At 36.5% G+C, this 20,176-nt stretch overlaps 1 protein-coding gene across 1 annotated transcript in view; it reads left to right on the forward strand.

Moving 5' to 3' along the window:
* LOC105510919 (chromosome unknown open reading frame, human C8orf34) overlaps nt 1-20,176 on the forward strand; it is a 500,972-nt gene that overhangs the window by 185,990 nt on the left and 294,806 nt on the right. The window contains exon 7 of the mRNA XM_011940919.1: nt 15,032-15,204. Coding sequence (XP_011796309.1) covers nt 15,032-15,204 — 173 coding nt within the window. The remainder of the gene's footprint in view (nt 1-15,031; nt 15,205-20,176) is intronic.

Consider the following 20,176-nt stretch of genomic DNA (forward strand, 5'->3'; position numbering starts at 1 on the left):
CCTTTGTTAGTATACATGTCTCAATTATTTCCTAATTTGGAGGATTGTCGTCACTTTTTAAATAGTGCCTTCTATGAATATAAATGTTTAACATTAACTTGTGGTATTGATGCTTTGTTTTAAAAATCCTTTCCTACTTGGAGTCATAAAAATACTCTTCTTTCTTTTCTTCTAGAAGTTTTGTTTTTCACATTTTGGTCTTTAATCTACCACATCTCTTTTTTAATATGGTGAGAAGTTGGAATATATTTTGCCTCACATGGGTAAATTTTCTAGAGCCATTTTTGAAGTTTGTCATTTGTCCATTGATATGCATGCTTTTTCTGCCACTTACATTGTTTCTGAGCCCTCTGTGTTCTTCCATTGGCCTATTTGCTTATTTCTGTTATTCTACTGAGTTTGGAGTTACATTGTGTTTTAGATTGTTATGGGAGGATTGACATCTTCACCTTTCTGAGTCATCCTATTTATGAATGTAGCATAATTCCATTTAATTAAATTTTATAAGATTTTACAATAAAGTCCTGCAAATTTTTATTGAATTGATTCCCTGGCATCTTGTATTTTTGACTATTATTATAAATTTGCTATCTGTTTTATAAGTTACATTTATTGGCAAATAGGAATAAAAATGATTTTTGTAATTTTATCTTAAATCCAGTAAACTTGCTGAACCCTTTGATTTATTACTTGTCTCTGAATTCTCTTAATTTTTCTATATTAAAAAAGACAAGGGTTTTTTTTGTTTATTTCCATTAGATGATGAGACTGACATGAGATAATCAGATTAAACACTACCAATTAGGAAATGGGAGGTTCATACAAACCACTGGCTCATAGAAATTCTGAAAACTTGCTGGGCAAATGTCATCAGATCTTTTTACCCAGGAGTGTGGGGGTATTTCTTAATTGCACCCAGAGAGTGGGAACTGGATTTCCTGAGTCTCCATTTATTGTTCTCCACAGCTCTTGGCTTTACCCTCTGGAAGTTTATTTCCTTTTTGTTAACCTCTTTGGCCACTTCTAAGAGGGCATTGGAAAAGATGCCTTTGAGCAACTTCCTCAGCTTACTTCCTTACTGTAGAAAACTGGGGGCCCAGAGGGCTTTTTATATCTGAAATAGTTTCAGCCCCTTTAACTCCAGCTGATGCTTTTGTCAATCAAGGTGTCCCAGATAATTTATGAACTTCCTTTATATAGTTTGATTCATCTCCTCTTCTTATGTGAAAAACTACATCCACAATTATTTTTAAGACAAGCCTATTTTTCTAGATTTAATTACTGGTAATTTAGGTGTTGTGAAACACCTTGAATAGGCACCATTTCAGTATTTTTCAGAGGTCTTAATAAAGGGTCTTATAGTTACATCCTTGATTTCTTCTTTACCCTAAGGCCTTATCTTTCTGGCAAGGCTGTGAAATTAATATTTTCACAAAGATATATATTAATTTTAAAGTATTTGTCTGGAAAGACCAGAGATAAGAAACTCAGCCAGACTTAATGTTTTTTTCTGAGTTTTGCTTGCAAATTGGCCAGTTATTTTCTAAGTTCATCTATTTCTTGAAGAAACTTATCATACGTAGCTAAAATCAAGTGGATAATATTTGCAGTACTTTTCCTTCTTGCCCAATTTTGAAAATTTATTAGGTTCACTTTCTATCTTCCAAGTTATCATAGATGATAGTTTTACCAAACACTTTAACGGCACATAACACTGGTCTCTGGTTTTCCAAACTTTCATAATAATTTTCTTACATTTTTATAGCCTCCACCTACAACTGTATCCCAAAATCAATGGCATATATTTTGGGCTTTTATTAGTCAACACTCTACTTCTAGGATGAATTTCTACCTCAGTAAGCCATAGCTACATATGAATTTACTCCAAAACTCAGTGGCTGAATACAATAAATATTTCTCCCACTTTTCTGGGGTTTGGCTGACTTAGGCTGGTTCTTGGCTGGATGGGCTCAACAGGTCTCAGTTGGGCTCTCTCATGTGTCTAGAGGTTGGCTGGCTGTCGGTTGATATAATCTGGGCTTGTCGAGAGTGACTTCAATCTGTGCCAAATGTTTTGCATCTGCCTTTTGAGACTGGCGGACAAGCATAGGTGTGTGTTTCTCAAGGGGATGACAGAAATGCAAGAGAGCAAATCGAAAAATGCAAGGCATCTGGAAGCCCATGGAGACAAAAATTCAGACTTGCAGACAATTTGAATGGTGAATAAGACAGGGTTTTATTGGGCAAAAGGGGAAGAAAAGGGGGAAACAGGGACTCTCGCTAGGCCAGAGTCCCTGCTAGAGTGCTTCCTGCCTCTCAGTTCGAATTGCAGTTTCCACACAGGAAGAGCAAGGGCCAGGCTCCTCCCTGCTGCACATGTTGTGAACTTCTGTGTCTCCACCCTAGTGCTCAGGCCAGTTGGGGTTTTTCTAGGGACGCCCCCTCCTACCTAGCTGTCTCATTCCCCCCCTAAATAAATACATCTAACAACTGTTCAAATAAGGATAAGGACAAAGACCAATCTTAACTGCTTCCTGCTGACAGGGGGCGCTGTTTTGGGGGAAACAGCAGTCAGAGCTCCCTCAGAGGCCTATCTAAGGGTTCCAGCAGAAAGGCTCTGGTTGCATGACTGCTTGGAGTTTGATGGCCTGAAGGCAAGAACAGACAAACTGGGTTATTAGAAAGTAGTATCAAAGCAAAACAAGGGGAGCTAAGGACAGCTCAAAAATCCCAAGGCCTTTTAACAGTGTGCACAGGGAGAGGGAGGCCAAAAGTCCTACTGACAAAAAAAACTTTACCCTTTTGCTGGAATGTTGGGCTTCTGGGTTCCCTTCCCCTGAGCTCAATCCTAAGCCAACCAATTTAAGACTTGGGAAATTAAGTTTTCCCAGTTTGGAGGATGCACTGAGGTGAGTATCTCATAGTACAGAGACACAATTACCTGTTTGTGAAGAGAGAACCAAGGAGGAGAAAGAAAAAGAAGGCATTTTTTAAAGGAGTTCCAGGGATTTGGGATGCATTTGAAAGGCAGTACAGACTGAAGATGAATGGCTAACCCATCTAGAAAGAGTGGAGCAGGCATCCCTGGTTGCCTTCTCTTCCTAGCGGATACCTGGGGTATAAGTGAGGGAGAAAAGGAAGAGCATTCTCTTTCCCTCTTTTGTCCTTGTACCCACATACATCCTATCTCCCCTGCTGTCAGCAGACTTGAATTTCCTAGGACTCATTTATGCCATGGATACTAATGTGGCCTTTATCCATGGAACAGGAAGCTTGGGCTTGGCTTACTTGGCAGGAATCAGCCATGATCACTTGTGCTGTGCCTTTTAACATCTGTCATTGTCTGCCTTTGGATCCCTTAAATCCAGTTTTTTTTCTTAGGGCTTTGACCCAAAGCTTGGCATTGAGTATGGGACAAAATGTGCCTTGGGGGGTTGCATGCACTACCTATCATAAGTCAAATACTAAGGTGAAACTGCAGAACTGAGTCCTCCTCCCCCCAGGGAGAGGAAACGATGTCTTATGATAGACTCAGAAAACTGGTGGCTATAGTTATGCTTGCAGGATTTGGGTGTGTGGTGCTTGGCTTTGGTTAGCTCCCTTGGTCTTACTTTCCCAAAAGGAAACCTCTGCATGATGGGCATCCTATTTATTCCCATCACCTGGCAGGATTTGCAGGATAATTACTCAGAGCTAGGATATTAACCCAGGTTTTTACATTAGCTATCCCTCTTGTTCTTTCACAGCTGCCGCCAGAGATTGCTGGTTGGTTCACAGGAACAAGCAGGGTTAGTCTAAGATGTAGGCAAAAACTGAAAAACAACTAGTGCATTTAAAATTTAATGACAAATGTATGATAAGTTTTGAAACATGATTTCTGTCTCTCCTGTCCTCATTTATGTTGAGAAAAAAATCATAACAGGACGGAGTTGTTTGCAAAATAGACTCTAATCTTATACTTAGCCTGATTATTTGCATAAAGTGCATCAAGAATAATTATTTCTACACAGGCTGTTTGGATTGGCTTTGAGGGAACTGTGTTCCTCCAAGGAATCTCAGATAAGGCCTTTAAAGCCCATCCAAGCCATGCGTTGGGTATTCTCCAATACCTGTGAGTTGTGTAATCCTTGTCTCTTAAGGTCTGAAGATAAACTTTGGATCTCCTGGGCCTACTGACCACATGTCAGGAACCCTGTACAGGGACTGCATAGATGAGGGTGTGAGGCCAGTCTCCCGACTGGGCTTATACTGGGTCTGCAAGTTTAGATTGACTCTTTAAAGGGAAGCATACTCTTCCAGTCAAAGCCTTGGAAATAACCACTTTCTCCAATTGTGTCCTGTTGCAAAAGAAAAATGGATTCTTATGGCACTGATGCAAACAACTATATTGCTGTTATAAATAAATTTTTGGGTGTCACCAAAGAAATAGCACTCTAACATTAATTTTCTCAGCAAGGCAATTTTTACTTCTATGGAATGGTGCGCCTCATGGATGGAGCAATGGCAAGAGCACACCTGAACAAGGGAGGAGAAGGGGTTCTTATTCCTCATGCAAGTAGTCCCTACTGCTGTGCCATTCCCTGTTAACTAGGGTTGGACCGCACAGTCTAAGCTAATTTCTATTGGCTATTTTAAAGAGATCAGGGGTACTAGTGGGAGTGGGGGCAGTGAGTAGTTTGGCGGGAAGGATGGTTACAGAACAGGTGACTCAGGATGAGTCAGGATGGAGCAGGTGACCAACGGTGACTCAGGTCAAAGCAGATGACCAGGGAAACAGATGTGAACTACTGATTAGAACTGGCAGGAAAGTTGTTTACTGAGACTAGAGGCAAGGGGTGAAGAGAACCAGGAAGTTAAACTTTAAAATGGAGAACAGAAAATAAGAGGGCTGAACATACTGACATGCTTTGAATAGAAACTTGGGGTTCACTATATTTAACAATGCCATAAGTTAAGAATACTCACGGATAGTTTCCAAATTCTAGAGGACCCAGGCAGAGAGAAACAAACATGCTCCAAATTTTGTTCATAAGAGTGTAACTTACTCAATTATTAAAGGCTGTAAATAGTTCAAAATAAGTTTCCTTGACTCTGAAAGGCAAAATAAGAATCAGCAACATTCCAAGCAAAAGTCAAAAAGGTTGCTTCAGCTATCTGATTTCAGTCCATTTAATTAACTCTGGTTTTGCTTGATATTTGTGAACACTTGAGCTCTTTATAAAGTGTTCTTTTCTTTATTCAAATGTCACATTCTTCAAAGTTATCAGGAGCCTGTATTTGGGAGCACCTATTAAATTTCTATAGCTTACTATCAACCATCTTTTGAAAAGAATTAAAACAAGATAGTAATTGTGAATAGCAAAATGTCCAGGGTAGTTACAGTTGGAAACACAATTGACAAAGAAGTTTGGTTATCTTTGTGGTTTACCATAATTTAACATAACAACCTTAGTTATGATTGATTGCATATATTTAAACATTAGAATTTTAGAAATTCCATACAATTTTGGAACATACATTAGCATTATTCACAAAAATATAACCTAAAGCAGATTGAACATCATTTTGGCAATCCCATGTACCTAAACATGTTAAATAATCCTGTTTACTTTTCTTTCTGGATGATTCAGGGGCCCTTTGAACCATTCAAAAAGCCAGGTGTCAGGGAAAACAATTTTGAAAATGAAGTTTGATTTGGGGAAGGCTGTCAAATATGTTCAAGATTTAAAACATTTGATATTATGAAATAGAATTCCATATGATCATAAATTATTTATTTTGCCAAAATGATGAATCAGAAATTTTAAATAAGTAAAAACCTTTTTAACCTTCTATAACTAAATATAACATATTTAGACAATATGTTCACACAGAGAACCTCTTCTGCAAGATTAATTTTCAGAATTCTTCCACCACTTGTTTGAACTTTTAGCTTTTCCTATCTAATTTAAAGCAGTCCTTTAACCCTAGGCAAAAATTTACATTTCCATGCCTTCTTATAACCTTTCACTAAAAAAGTCCACCAACAACAAATTTGACTGTTCTTACACACCTTGTATGTAAATATATTTCCAGTAGTCTCAATTACGTGTTATAATTGTAACTCCTAGCAATTTTTAGCTTTAAGGTAAAACTTGGTAAGTTGCTTTAATTGTGTGCCAAGTGCAGCCAAGGTTTGACTCCAGCATAATTAAGGGTGTGATTAGTTCCATATGTCCCCAGGCTTTACCAATTGTGAAGCCGGCACATCAAATAGTTTCAAAACCAGAAAAGCAGTTTGTAACCTCAAAACGTTTAGCAAACTTTGCATCTGACCTGCATATTTTAGTTCACTTACTTTACATTTTAATGATCCCTGCATTTTACCAATCATCTTTAAGGCTGTTTTTATTTCTGAAAGATTAAAGTCACATGAACTGAAAGGTACTGCAGCTTTTAGCTTCTCTTGAAAAACTACTTGATTCAAGTGCTTGTCTTTCTTTAGGCCAGATTAATTAGGAGCTCTTATTGTAGACATCATACACAGTACAGACACAGACAGGAAGAAGAAAACCTAGTTGCTGGTGCGATCCTTGAAGAGACAGGGCTAGGAGTACATGCAGATGTCAAACCAGAAAGGAACTTATTCTCTAAGGTAGGATTGCTAAACGAAGCCTTGCCACTGGAGTTACAAGCCATGCCCTCAGGATGTAAAACAAGACAGAGGCTTGATTTCAAATCAAAACTTTGCAGAGAATATAAACAGTGATAATTCTGAGGTCTGGCCTAGTAAAAACATCTTCTAAAAGGAATAAAAAATAAAACTTAACTGCTGGTGACGTAGAGAAGGAGAAGAAAAACAAACAAACAAACAAAAAAAACAGCTTAAATATGCCTGGTGAAGAACCTCTTATTCTTATGCAAGTGGTTCCTCCACCAGGAGAAATGCTTAATTACTGTCCAATAAAGCTGAACCCCTTGGCCTGGGAAGGGGAACACTGTTGCATCACATGGCTGAGAACCAGCCAGTTGACTGTATGGGACCTTTGGGCCTTGTGATCCAAGCCCTAGCAAGGAGCAGAGAGTGACAGGGAGCTGCTGCTTGCTGGTCTGTCCCAGAAAGGAAGGAAAAGGCCATGAAAAGGCCTGGGAGTGATGGGGGTTGGGGGTATGGTTTCCACTACCCTCAGAAGTCTGAGGATGAAAAGGCTTAGAAGCAACAGGAAGAGATTTTGAGTACCCATTTTATTCACCATTTCTCAAGCCCCATGTTGGGTGTCAAAAATGTTGCAGGACTTTTCCTTAGTTCAGGTAAAGATGGGGTTCTTTGTCCCACAGCCATGAAAATTCAGGCTTGCAGACAATTTGATTGGTGAGTAAGACAGGGTTTTATTGTGTGAAAAAGGAATAAAAGATGGAAACAGGGACTCTCGCTAGACCAGAGTCCCTGCTAGAGTGCTTCCCACCTCACAGTTCAGATCCCAGGTTCCACACAGGATGAGGAGGGGCCTGGCTCCTCCCTGCTACAAATGTTGTGAACCTCTGTGTCTCCACCCCAGTGCTCAGGCTGGTTGGGGTTTTTCTGAGGACTGCCTCCCACCTGACTGTCTCAGATGCAGGAAGGTGAAGAATCAGGGTCATTAAGTCTATCATTCTACCACCCACTAATGGCATTATCAGGCCAGGCAAAGGCTCCAGGCAACCAGGGATCTGTCAGTGTGCACAGGGCAGCTGCTTGCATCAGCTCCCTCTCATTTTCAGTCTGGACTCGGATTTCCCTTCTGATGGTTTCTCCTCTTTTCTCACAAGTCCTTTTCTCCTAAGCTTTGCATTCAAATGATGTCTTGTTCCATTTCAGCTAGAAGTATTACATATTTTGAAGACTGAGTGTTTTCAGAATATCTAGCCCATAATATGAGGAGAAATAGCAGTGCAAAAATTTTTTAAATTATTTATTAAGATAGCATATAATTTGCTTTTCTAGCCTATAGGACATGGCTATCTGGCTTTTGTAACTGGGCTTTTGTAGTCTGTAAAATTTTTTCAATAATGGATCTTATTTTCATTCAACAGTATAACAGTTATCCAAATAGTTGGAGTTGGGGTATTTGTGGACCAGGCAGAAACACAGTAAGAGAAATATAAGAAAATAGAAGTTCATCGAGGAGGGGAGTGCAATTTTATAGTAGGAGATAAATTTAAGGAAGAGATTATGGGAATCAGCAAACAAAATGAACAGAGGGGAATGGAACAGATATGAGTTAGAATGAGAAAGTTGGCATTGAAACAGTTGAATAGTGTATACATGTTCGGTATACTAAGTGCACATGATAAAAAGTAGTTTAATTATTTTAATTAGCTAGATTATTGTAATCATTTCATGCTATATATGTACATTAAAAAATCACGTTGTACACCTTAAATATATACAGTTTTTGTCAGTGATACGATTTTCAAAAAGTAGTTGAATTATTTGGGAAGCCTTTCTAAACAATGTAGGAATAGGACCTGAGTTCTGAGATTTGACCTCACTTATTTGGTTTTTTCTTTTGTCTTTTTTCTGTAATGCCTATAGCCCTCCCTTTTTTCCTTCTTTCTCCAGCTGCTCTATGTAAATTACATGCTATGAGATATAGAAGATAATTTCTCATCTTCACCACTTAAGTGTGGGTAGATACAAATCAGTAAGATTGGCCTGTGTTTCATAAACTTTCCAACGTTAACCATCTTAAAGCAGTGTAAACCCAAATGATCTTATGTCCTTGTACTCCATTTATAATTGATATTGTGAAAAGTATATGCAAACAAAGTTGAAACTTAGTAACAAATCTTGAGAGTCACAATCATCTCATTAATATGTTCTGAGTAAAATAAAAGCAATTTTCTCATTTTACATTATTCATATTACAGTTTTAACATGTTGACTAGTAAGACACAGATGGTTCCAGATTTTTCACTGAATGTAATGTAAAGTTTTTGAGAAGAATATATGCTGTTAAGTAAATATCCTTAAAGATTAAAAGTTATTTGAATACTCTTTTCAGCTGCTGATGTGATGTACTGGCCTTCAGCCAGTACACACAAATTGTGCTATGTATGAATCAGTTCACACTAATTATTACAAAGAATAAGAGCTAGTGAGAAAAGAGCTAACAGTCTGCTTACATTACCATCTTTAATCCCTAACTTGAATTCAATGTGTATATTACTTTAAGGATGTTTATTATCTATTCCAAACATCTAATGTGTTTGTATAACAGAATTGTGTTCCAAAACTTCCATTTTTGAAATAGCAGGATCAAAATAATTTTTCCAAACCTTAAGAGTTTATAAGAAATATTTCATTAAAAAAATGACCATCTTGTAGACATTCTTCTGATACGGCTTAAAAAGTACATTAATCAGTGTTGTCTGGGAATCATTTACATGATTATAGTTAGATGTAGAGATACTTCATAGTTCACTGCATATGCCCTGTTTTTCATTCTTGAGGATTTTAAAAATTCATTCAACACATCTTTTCATGTTTATTTTCATGAAATCAGAATTATGCTATTTATTATGAGGAGAGCAAAGGAGTTTAAGACATGATCTCAGCCTTCCATAAACATCCAGTTTTATTAACAAGAGGAAATAGAGTCAGATAACTTGGAGTATAATCAAGTGTGCTGAGAACCAGTGGTCATAGTAGTTGAACTCTTGGATTAACCACTGAAAGCAGACTTCTTGGAAAGAGAGCCTAGGACAAGGTAACTACTTCCTGGATAGGTGAGCTTCTTGCTGATAAGCCATACTGCAGAAATTTGTAAGCTTTGAAAGAATTTTTGACTGGGAATGCTATTTATTTATTTATTTATTTATTTATTTAAGATGGAGTCTCACTCTGTCACCCAGGCTGGAGTGCAGTGGTGTGATCTTAGCTCATTGCAACCTCCTCCTCCCAGGTTCAAGTGATACTCTTGCGTCAGCCTCCTGAGTAGCTGAGATTATAGGCGTGTGCCAACACGCCCAGCTAATTTTTTTTATTTTTAGTAGAGATGGGATTTCACAGTGTTGGTCAGTCTGGTCTCAAACTCCTGACCTCAAGTGATCCACCTGCCTGGGCCTTCCAAAGTGCTAGGATTACAGGTGTGTAATCTACCTATAATCCACACCCTGCCTGCTTTTCTTATTAAAGTTATGCTGACTTGCTTAAGAACCTCAAAACGTAGGGACCTCTACACTTGAAAGGGCAAAGGAACATGTATTTTTACATTACTAAATAATAATAAGGATTTTAAAAGTTTATCTCTGAAATTTTAAATGTTTTTTACCCATGTATTTAAAATATTTTCAAATAATTTTTAATTCATTTGCATTTTTAAATTACTTTTGCCATGGATTGCTGTCTGTGATGTGTTATATGAAGTGTTTAGAACTGCTCTCTTCACTAAAACCCTTTCATAAAGATCTATGGAAGGATGTTTACTTAGCTTAGGCAAATATAAATAATATAACCAAAACTCTACTACTTTGATCTGCTATGTGTAAAAAGGCTATATTCAAATTTTTTCAGATATATATATATTTTTAAAAGGAGAAAGTGCTCTTTGCTAACATTTTTTCATCAACACCAGAATCGGAGGAATATAAAGAGCTTTGTGAATTTAGAAAAATAAAAATAGTACAGCCCCATTTTTCACCTGTAAAATATTCACTTCCTAATTCCTCTGACTCTTGTTTGCAGCTCTTGTTATTGCTTTGCTTGTCAGCTATTTCTTACTAAATTTCTACGCCAGGTGGAGTTAAACATCCTGAATATCACACCATTTATTCTCTCTCTGTGCTGTCTTTTCAATAGTGATACATCTACCATTGCATTTGATTTCCTAGTAAGCAACCAAGGAGTTAGTTCTGATTCTGTACTGCTCTGAACTTTCTGATCATACCCAACTCTAAAACCTTTTTTAGTCTTTGGCTTCCAGTGCCTAAACTCATCTATTTCTGTTGTTCCAGTGATCAATTTCTTTGTTCATTTCTGTGTTTCAAGTCCCATCTACTTTGAGCCTATAGTTAGACAAATCTCCAAGCCCAATTCTGCCCCATATGTAAATGATATTGAATTAATTATTCAACCTTTTAAATATAATATCTATAAAATGAAACTTTATAGGATAAAAACTGCACTGTCAATTCCCTGTTCTGTTACTCTGCCCTTATTGACTACCATGTATCTATTCTTACTCAATTTGTCCATTCCACAGTGATACATCAAATATATAGAAATGATTTGAATACAGTCCACCCTCTTAAATAATTCTGGCTCACACACAGAATTTTATGGTTTATCTGTGTCCCAAACCTCAGCATCACCCAATATACCCATGAAACCACCCTACATGTACACCTCCTGAATCCAAAATTTAAAAAAGGAAGAAAGCACAATTTATACTGAAGCTTGGTCCTGTCCCTCAGTGAGACTACCACTGCTGAATCCAGTCCATGTTGAGCTTCAGCTTCATCTTCTCTGAACTAGTATATTTAATTACAAAACACACATGTGGGGCCATTTATATATATATATATACATTTATATATAATCTTATTTTGTACTTTACATGTTTGTATCTTTTCCCTCAAAATAAACAGAATAGCAATGAAAAACCTTTAGAATATGGATCATAGACTAAATACATTCAATGTGCTTCCCCTGACCCTCCCTTTAGGGCCTTAAATAGCAGACAGCCTCTAGTATATCAAGCCAGAAAAAGATGCCAACTCTCCAAACTCAAAGTCCAAGGTAGCTTTTATGAACATTCTGTTGCTGGCTTTTGATTTAGCATTAAAATTTGTGGCTGGGCACGGTGGTTCACGAAAATAATCCCAGCACTTTGGGAGGCCAAGGTGGGTGGATCACAAGGTCAAGAGATCGAGACCATCCTGGCCAACACGGTGAAAGCCCATCTCTACTAAAAATACAAAAATTAGCTGGGCATGGTGATGCACACCTGTAGTCCCAACTACACGGGAGGACGAGGCAAGGGAATCACTTGAATCCGGGAGGCAGAGGTTGCAGTGAGCCAAGATCGCACCACTGCACTCCAGCCGGCGACAGAGCAAGACTCCATCTAAAAAAAAAAAAAAAAAAATTGTAAGTATGCAAAAAAAAGTGGTATATACAGGGGAATATGTTACATAAATTGTGATTTAAAGAACAGTGGCAATCAAGGGTCTGGTTTTATTCTTTTCTCATACATTGTACGATGATAAAATGTGCTTCAAAATGAAAAAAAATGTGTGAGTCATTTCTGGTATGCATTTATTGTAAAACTATGATCAAGCATATTAAAGTAAGAATTAAAAGATGCAGATCTAAGGCTTAGCTTTCCCATTTAATATAAATGACTATTCAAAGTATCGGATTCTTTAGCTTTCTTTGGTCTTTTTGTATGAGACCTTGACATTTAAAGTAATAGTGCTCATTGCCGACTTAATTTTAAACATAAACACAAACTTGGGCAGTTACATCATGTAACTGTACTTTCTGGTCAGTCAGGAGATGCAGAACACACCTGTATTACTTTTGAAAAGTTATGAAAATTAAATCACAAATACACAAATATGTGTGTATATATAATAGTTTTTTTCTCAGAGACCTCAGCTCACTGAGAATACATCCACACACAACATTCAATACACAGTGACACACAGCAATTCTATTTTAAAAGCCCACAATGCAGAGTCTGTTAAATTGCTTTTGCTATTCTCCAATAAAAGAAGTATAGAAATTGAGAGTGAGTATTTAGTGAATTTTGTAGCAATACGATATTTGTTGAATGAAAACAAATTTAAAACCCTTGGCTTATGTTTTATATGACTTTGTTTTGTAAAGATTGTTGTTTATGATTATTGGTTTTCATTTTTTTTATGAAAATATTGGTCCTGAGGGTTTGAAAATTAAAGCAAAACAAATTTAAAAAAATGGTCTTTCACCGGGGCGTAGGGGGCGGAAGAATTTTATGGTTTAATTATGTTATTTACTAATTCATTTGATACAATAGGCTTTATATTTCTTATCATCCCCATTTTATAATTGGAGAAAATGAAATTCAAGGAATAAGTAACATTGTAAAGTCTTACAGATGGAAAAGTATTCTGAAGTTGTAAATCTGTTTATAGATTTTTAAATTCAAAAACATGTCTTCACAATCATCTGCTTTTAAAAGTAAATATAGATTTAAAATTGAACAGTATTGTTAATTTTAATTTCTGTACTTCAAATAATATTAAATTGTGGCAGATGCATATGCCCTTCTGATTTTTTGAAAACATTCATTTGATTGCATTATTTTACAGCTGAAATCCATTGTAGTGCTTTAATTTTCTGATGTGGGGAATGTAAGTATAGAAAGAGTTCAGATTACCTGCTAAGTTTTACAAACACAGGTTCTAAAATGTATCTGCTATATATTCATGTAGGTTGGATTAAAATTAAGATATCTAGTTCCTTTCCATCACTTGCTATTACTTGGAGAAATGCTCATCAAATATGTCCTAAATGGTATTTCATGTGTTGCTTTTGGTATTATATTTGTATGCTGATTATATATTATATTCTATTATTGTAAGATTATATTGCATTATATTCTGTACTGAAATGTAGAATATGTTGTGAAGTCTGATGACTCAGAACACCATCTGAATTTTTAATGTTTTTTTAATTTTTTTATTTTATTTTTATTTTTAATACAGAGTCTTGCTCTGTTGCCCAGGCTGGAGTGCAGGGGTGTGATCTCGGCTCACTGCAAGCCCCGCCTCCCGGGTTCACGTCATTCTCCTGCCTCAGCCTCCCGAGGAGCTAGGACTACAGGCACCTGCCACCACACCCGGCTCATTTTTTTTTTTTTTTTGTATTTTTAGTAGACATGAGGTTTCATCGTGTTAGCCAGGATGGTCTCCGTCTCCTGACTTCATGATCTGCCTGCCTCGGCCTCCCAAAGTGCTGGGATTACAGGCGTGAGCCACCGCGCCCGGCCCACCGTCTGAATTTTTAAAGAACTGTTCAAGACTATTGTAATAGTAAAATTTATCACTAAACATATTTAAGCAAGGCCTATATTTTTCAGCTGAAGAGGCATTAAAAATATATTTTCTCATATTTACTGTAGAATTTAGAAATGATATTGCAATGCAAAAAGAAGAAACTAAAATTACCTGTAGTTCCTTCATTCAGATAAAGGCACTATTAAATTTTGATCTTATTCACCATTGTTTTCCTCAGCATATCAAGCAGTTCTTTGCCTGTAGCAAGTCTTAATAAATGTTAGAGAATGAAGAAATGAATGAATTAGTGAACAAGAAACGGATATACACTCATATGAATTTTTTAAACAAAAACTAGATCATACTATGAGTATTGCTTTTTAACTTGTCCTTTTTCACATAACAAAAAATCCCTAGCAATTACATGTATTCTGTATTCTGCTACAGTAGCATTTTAATAGCTGTATCGTATCCGAGTCTATGAAAACAGATTACTAACATTTGTTGAATTAGTATAACATATCTGCCATTGATATTGCCCTGTTTCGAATTTCTACTGAATCCCGAAATGTCTAAAATGCTTTGCAATTGGGAGGCAATATGGCCTTCGAGCCCTATCTATTCTTGTCCCTATCCCCTGACCCCAACCCAGTTTCCACCTGGGCCATTATTTACTATTTCCCAGCAGTGACACCAAGCTCTCTCCCTATGCGGGCCGCCCTGTTTACAACACACTCTTCCTTCTGCCTTGAATGCTCATCCCACACCTCTTTCCTGAGAGCACACATGGAGCCTTCCAAATTCAAAGCAAAGATTTCACTCCTGGGTCCTTTATCACAGTGACCTTAGGAATTAGCATAAATCACATAGAACAAGCTATTTAGTAGAGTTGGAGGAAACTGAAGTTTTGTTTCAATTCAGAAAGACAAAAAGCATTTGACAGTCAAATCTCTAGGCAACTTTATTTCCCTGTTGTCCTGTTAATAAGAAAAAAGTCATCTAAGACAGCATATTCTTTTCTTCTCTTCAGGAAACAGTGGCATTTAATTCTTCTATTCTGAGGCCCCGTGTGATTGGAGAATGGATTGGTAGAGAAGAAAATGATGCTGATCCCCTAGCTGCTGAAATGCTACAGCCTCCAATTCCAAGAAGCAAAAATGACCAATGGGAAAGTGAAGATAGTGGCTCTAGCCCTGCAGGAAGGTGAGATGAGCTAGCTGTCTGCTGAGATTCTATATTACTAGTTATTAAAAGGTAAAGGGAAAATAAACCCAAGTTCATGGTTTTTATGAAATCCCTTTTAGTAATATTTTATGAAAATTATGTTAGTCTATACATAGGATACAAACATCAATTGCTGTCTCTTAAAATGAGGGTTTCAGACCTGCTTTGGGGTTTTGGTGTTGATTTTTTTTCTTCACATCTGGACCACCATGTCTTTGCTACTGAAATCAAATAGAGAAATAATTTCAAGGATATGCTGCCAGTCAAGACCTACTATAATATTGAACAGAGAGTGGCTGGCTGTTAAGAATTGGAGAGGGGGGACTTCTGATGTACCAGAAAGATATTGTTAATCATCAGGGATAATAAAAGTATTAAATGTATAATAGACCATAGGAGGCAAAGTTAATATTGACCATAAAGAGAGATAAATCTTAGTTAGAACCATTTAAGTTTAGAGTTGATAACTATGATTGACTATATTTATTACTATTTTCTTTGTATAATTTTTGAAACTACCATTATTTGTAAATGTGAAAGTCTATACTTTCATTTTACTCAGACCCCTGATGCTCAAAACGGTGGCAGGAACTTTACCTTAAGTGCCCATGTGCTGGTAATAGTGAATTAATGTTGAAATGTCCAGATCTTATTTATTGGAAAAACTATATTCAGAGCAATTTTTTTTGTAATACCAGTTGCAATGAGTAAAACTCAAAACAAAAATGAAAACTTCTGCAAAGTATCTGGGGTGAAAAATATCATGGGAGGCATGGCTTAGACAAGACTGCGGAAAAAAATACTCATGAATGGAAATGGGACAGGAGCTTAAGCTTTCTGTGAGTGTTATCAGCTGCCCATCACAGAAGAATTTTTCCTATGCATAGCATAGCCACAGTAACTTGGTATTTTCTATGTTAAATTTAGCAGCAACCAGTAACTATTCTTTGTCAAGGAGAAAATTGTATTTTCTACAGTGTAATAGCTTTCAGGGGTTCTTTGCAGTGACTTATCACTTGGCTGGAGGGAAGGAAATTCAGAATACTTATTAATGTGCTTCAGGCCTATAGAAAATTGATTCTATTTCCATGAGAAATAACTTTTAAATTATTTAAATAGTTGAAGTATCTTGTAAGAGGAGAAGAAAACCATTTATAAAGATCCATTTACCTTCTTTGTGAAATGCCAGATCAATTTCATCTGTCAATGAGAGTAATTTTTTTAATACCAGGCTTATAAAACCTACTAAACCTCTATCTTTATTCATTGGTAAATCTTTAGTTCTTAAATGTAAAATTGAGAAATGTCAACTTTCATTTTACTTTCATTTAGTCATATAATAATCAGAACTATTTATCGCAAGTGTTAGTGCTTCTATTTTCTTCCTAGCTTCAGTGAGCTCTTATCCCTGCTTGAATACTCAATAAGGGAGAACCTTTTCTCTAATCCTAGTGGACTCCCTTACCTAGAAAACTCAGTCCATGAACATGTCTCTTAAATGTTTGTCTTAATTTTTTTCTTTATTTTTCTATCTTTAAATTATAAATTGAGGTATTACACTATGACAGGAAAGAGCTGGTGAAATTCTGCCCAGGTGCCCCCATTAGAGTAGAAAGAATACGTGCATATCTGAATTAAATTTCAAGAACAGCAGTAAACTATGGGCTAGAAACTATATTTTCTCCATCTTCTAATACAAAACAGGATTTTTGAATTTATACCAGCAACTCACACAGCATTAGATTTGATTTGGATCAAGCAGAAAGGGTTGGAGAAAATTTTTTAATGACTCCAGAGTCTGTAACTATAGTATTAGCTTTTACACTTAAATAGAAATGAACCTGTACTATACTTTAATGACCAACTGACAACATCATATCCTAGACTCCTGAAAGAGAAAGCTTAATTTTCAAGCATGACTCCATCCATTTTTCACCCCACACTCTCCACTGGGGCTGGCATACTTTTGTTGTCGTTTAATATCAGTTACATGAGTGACAAAGGCACAGGCTGATGCTAGGCATCTGCTAAATAAAGCTTATTGACAAGAAGAACTGTTTATAATCTTATCTTTATTTCTTGCAGCCTTTCCTATCTCAATTTTTCTCTATTGTGTATTAAGTCTTACTCAAATGGCTCCTGCAATGCTCCATCTTTTTACATAGCCAGCTTTCCTTTTCCTGCAGAATAATAGATACATGATAGGCTAGAATTTCACTGTTAGATTAGAAGGAATTAAATAAATGGCATAATAAACCTTGAGAGCCTTATGGGTAGAAGCTTACCCCCTTTTTTTAATGATGTACTGTATGTGAACTTCTTCCTGTAGGTCCCCCAAACATGACATTGTATGAAGAGGTCAAGACGTACATTACAAATAGCTTGATACAAATGACACCTGAAGCGTTAATGCTGGTTAGAAAAGAAATTGTGAGGGTGATAAAGGGAAACTAGTAGAATAAGACAAGAGATACTAACATGGAGTCCTGCCACATCTTTCTTAGATTCTCAAAGCAGTTCAGAATTAAGAGTGCTTAAGAAAGAAATTAAAGCATTTGAGCAAGAAAAGTGAGAGGAATTCACCAAAGAGAGAGGTGAATGTGTTGGGAAATGATTGAAGGCTTTCTGTGATTGTCAAATCCTACCAATTGGTATCAATTGCTATGGCTTGCCTAACTATTTAGTGGGAAAACATAGAAAAATAATCCCACATTTATAATATAAGTTTAAACAAAAATTGAGTTTCATAAGTCTATATAATCTTATTTTAAGTCATCTTAATTAAACTTTGCAATAGCTGAGTAATGGATTTTCTAAAATTACTTGTTAAATTGTAATGTGAATTTACAAATAGGCTCATCAAGCCTTGAAGCCTAATGAAGTTCCTCTGCAGCTGAACCACCTTATTAAAACAAAAATAATATCCATAAATACTGTAGATCTGGTGAATTAGCTTTATTTCTTAAGTGAAAACTGTTATTAGATTGAAAATATGTCATAAAATAAAGAGAAAAATTTATAATTTAGAAATGTGTATGAAATATTAAAATAAAAGCTAAATTCACTGCCCATTAAGAAGTTTTCTTTTCATTAAAGCTCATAATTGCTTCTAACATATCTGTGAATAAAGCCTGAAAATGGTCCCCTTCCTCTTAGAATTTTTTTCTATTGGCAGAAGGAGACAAGTAGTAAACAAGTGAATATACAGATATATGCCATAAATTCAAGTAGTGATAGGTATGATGGAAAACAAATCAAATTTAGTAATTTAGAAATAATCTAACATGCAAATTTTAAGCATAAATAATTTTAATTGATTTATATGTAATCTGCCAAAGAAACCAAAGAACAGAAGTCTTGAAAATATCTAAAACACACAAAAATTATACCTCATAACTTATAAATTTCTTAATTTCTTTTTTCGTACAATTTCAATCCAAAACAAATTTCTTTTCTGTTTACCCTTGAGGCATTTTATTTGTAAGTATGTATTACATCCCTAGAAAAAGAATCCCAGGATTTTCCCTCCTGTGTGTTTTCGTCTTGCTTCTTTGTGGTCCACAATGCCAGCTGAGGTTGTCAGTATAATGAAACCAAACTGGTCAGATGGGATCAGATTATGTTGCCATTTTTCTAGATCTTTGAGTTGCACGTGAAACCTGGGGCTGATCACTCCACACTTGTTTAGCCTGCCTGTGAGGTTCATAACAATCTTCCCAGCTCTGTGATCATCAATGATTTCAGATTCACCTGTGGAACCATGCTTCATCATCACAGTGAGAAACTGGACGATGACTTGGAGCATGGCTTGATAAGAACCTGGTGTTTGTTTCTCTTTTTAGCATTGTGGATGCTCCTGAGACTATCAGCCAGGACATTCATGTGCACTATTGTGGCAGCACGGGAAGATGGCAGCAGAAAAAGACAAATTTCTTTCCATCTTTTTTTTTTTTTTTTTTATGAGACAGAGTCTCACTTTGCCACCCATGCTGGAGTGCAATGGTGTTATCTTGGCCCACTGCAACCTCCACCTCCCAGTTAAAGCGAGCCTCCCACCTTAGCCTCCTGGGCTTTCCATTAAAGCTCATAAATTAAAGCTGGGACTACAGGTGCTCCCCCACCACGCCTGGCTAATTTCTTTAAAATTTTTTGTAGAGATGGGGTTTCACTATGATGCACAGGCAAGTCTTGTATCCCTGGGTTCAAACAATCTGCCCATCTTGGCCTCCCGGAGTGCTGGAATTACAGGTATGAACCACCATGCCTGGCCAAGACAACTTTCTTTTTAAAGCCCAAAGAGCATATATTTAATTTCAGATCATTGTTGAACTCATTTTGACAGGTTCAAATTTTTCTTTTTATTTATTTAGTATTCATTTGCTTTTGTTAATACCAGGTAATGTGCTAGATACTGGATAAGACCGACATGACAAAATATCCTAGACTCAAAGGAATTGCTTAAAAGTGGAGGAGAATAATTTTTAAAAAGTTTTATTTCTGCTCAGTTCACACAATGCTAGGTATATGACAAGCACTTAAGTGTCTGCTAAACTGATTCTAAAACCATCATATTTAGATCTGCTTAAAAATAGCTCTTGTGCATAAAAATCTATATGCAACAATTGAGTGTGAAACTTTACATGACCTCTGCAATTTCCAAGGGTTTAGTGTAAAGAGCTCCTTTTAATTAACAACTGGAGTCAAAAAAAGGACACAGGTTCAGCCTACAAGACTGTGAGCGTGAACTCAACAAGCTTAGGAGGTAGTCCAAGAAATCATCCAATTTTTCACCAAAAAGAATGCATGGAATCAGATCAAACTAATGTTTACCAACCTATGCTCAGAAGGAAAGTGTGAAACTAAATGGAACAAGCTCAGGCCCATGAGGGAGACAGGGGTCAGGAGGAGGAGGGCCAGTGGTCAGAATGAAGGCTCAAGAGACTCCACCTGC

Source organism: Colobus angolensis, unplaced genomic scaffold (assembly GCF_000951035.1).
Source record: "Colobus angolensis palliatus isolate OR3802 unplaced genomic scaffold, Cang.pa_1.0 Scaffold194, whole genome shotgun sequence".
NCBI classification, from domain to species: Eukaryota; Metazoa; Chordata; class Mammalia; order Primates; family Cercopithecidae; genus Colobus; species Colobus angolensis.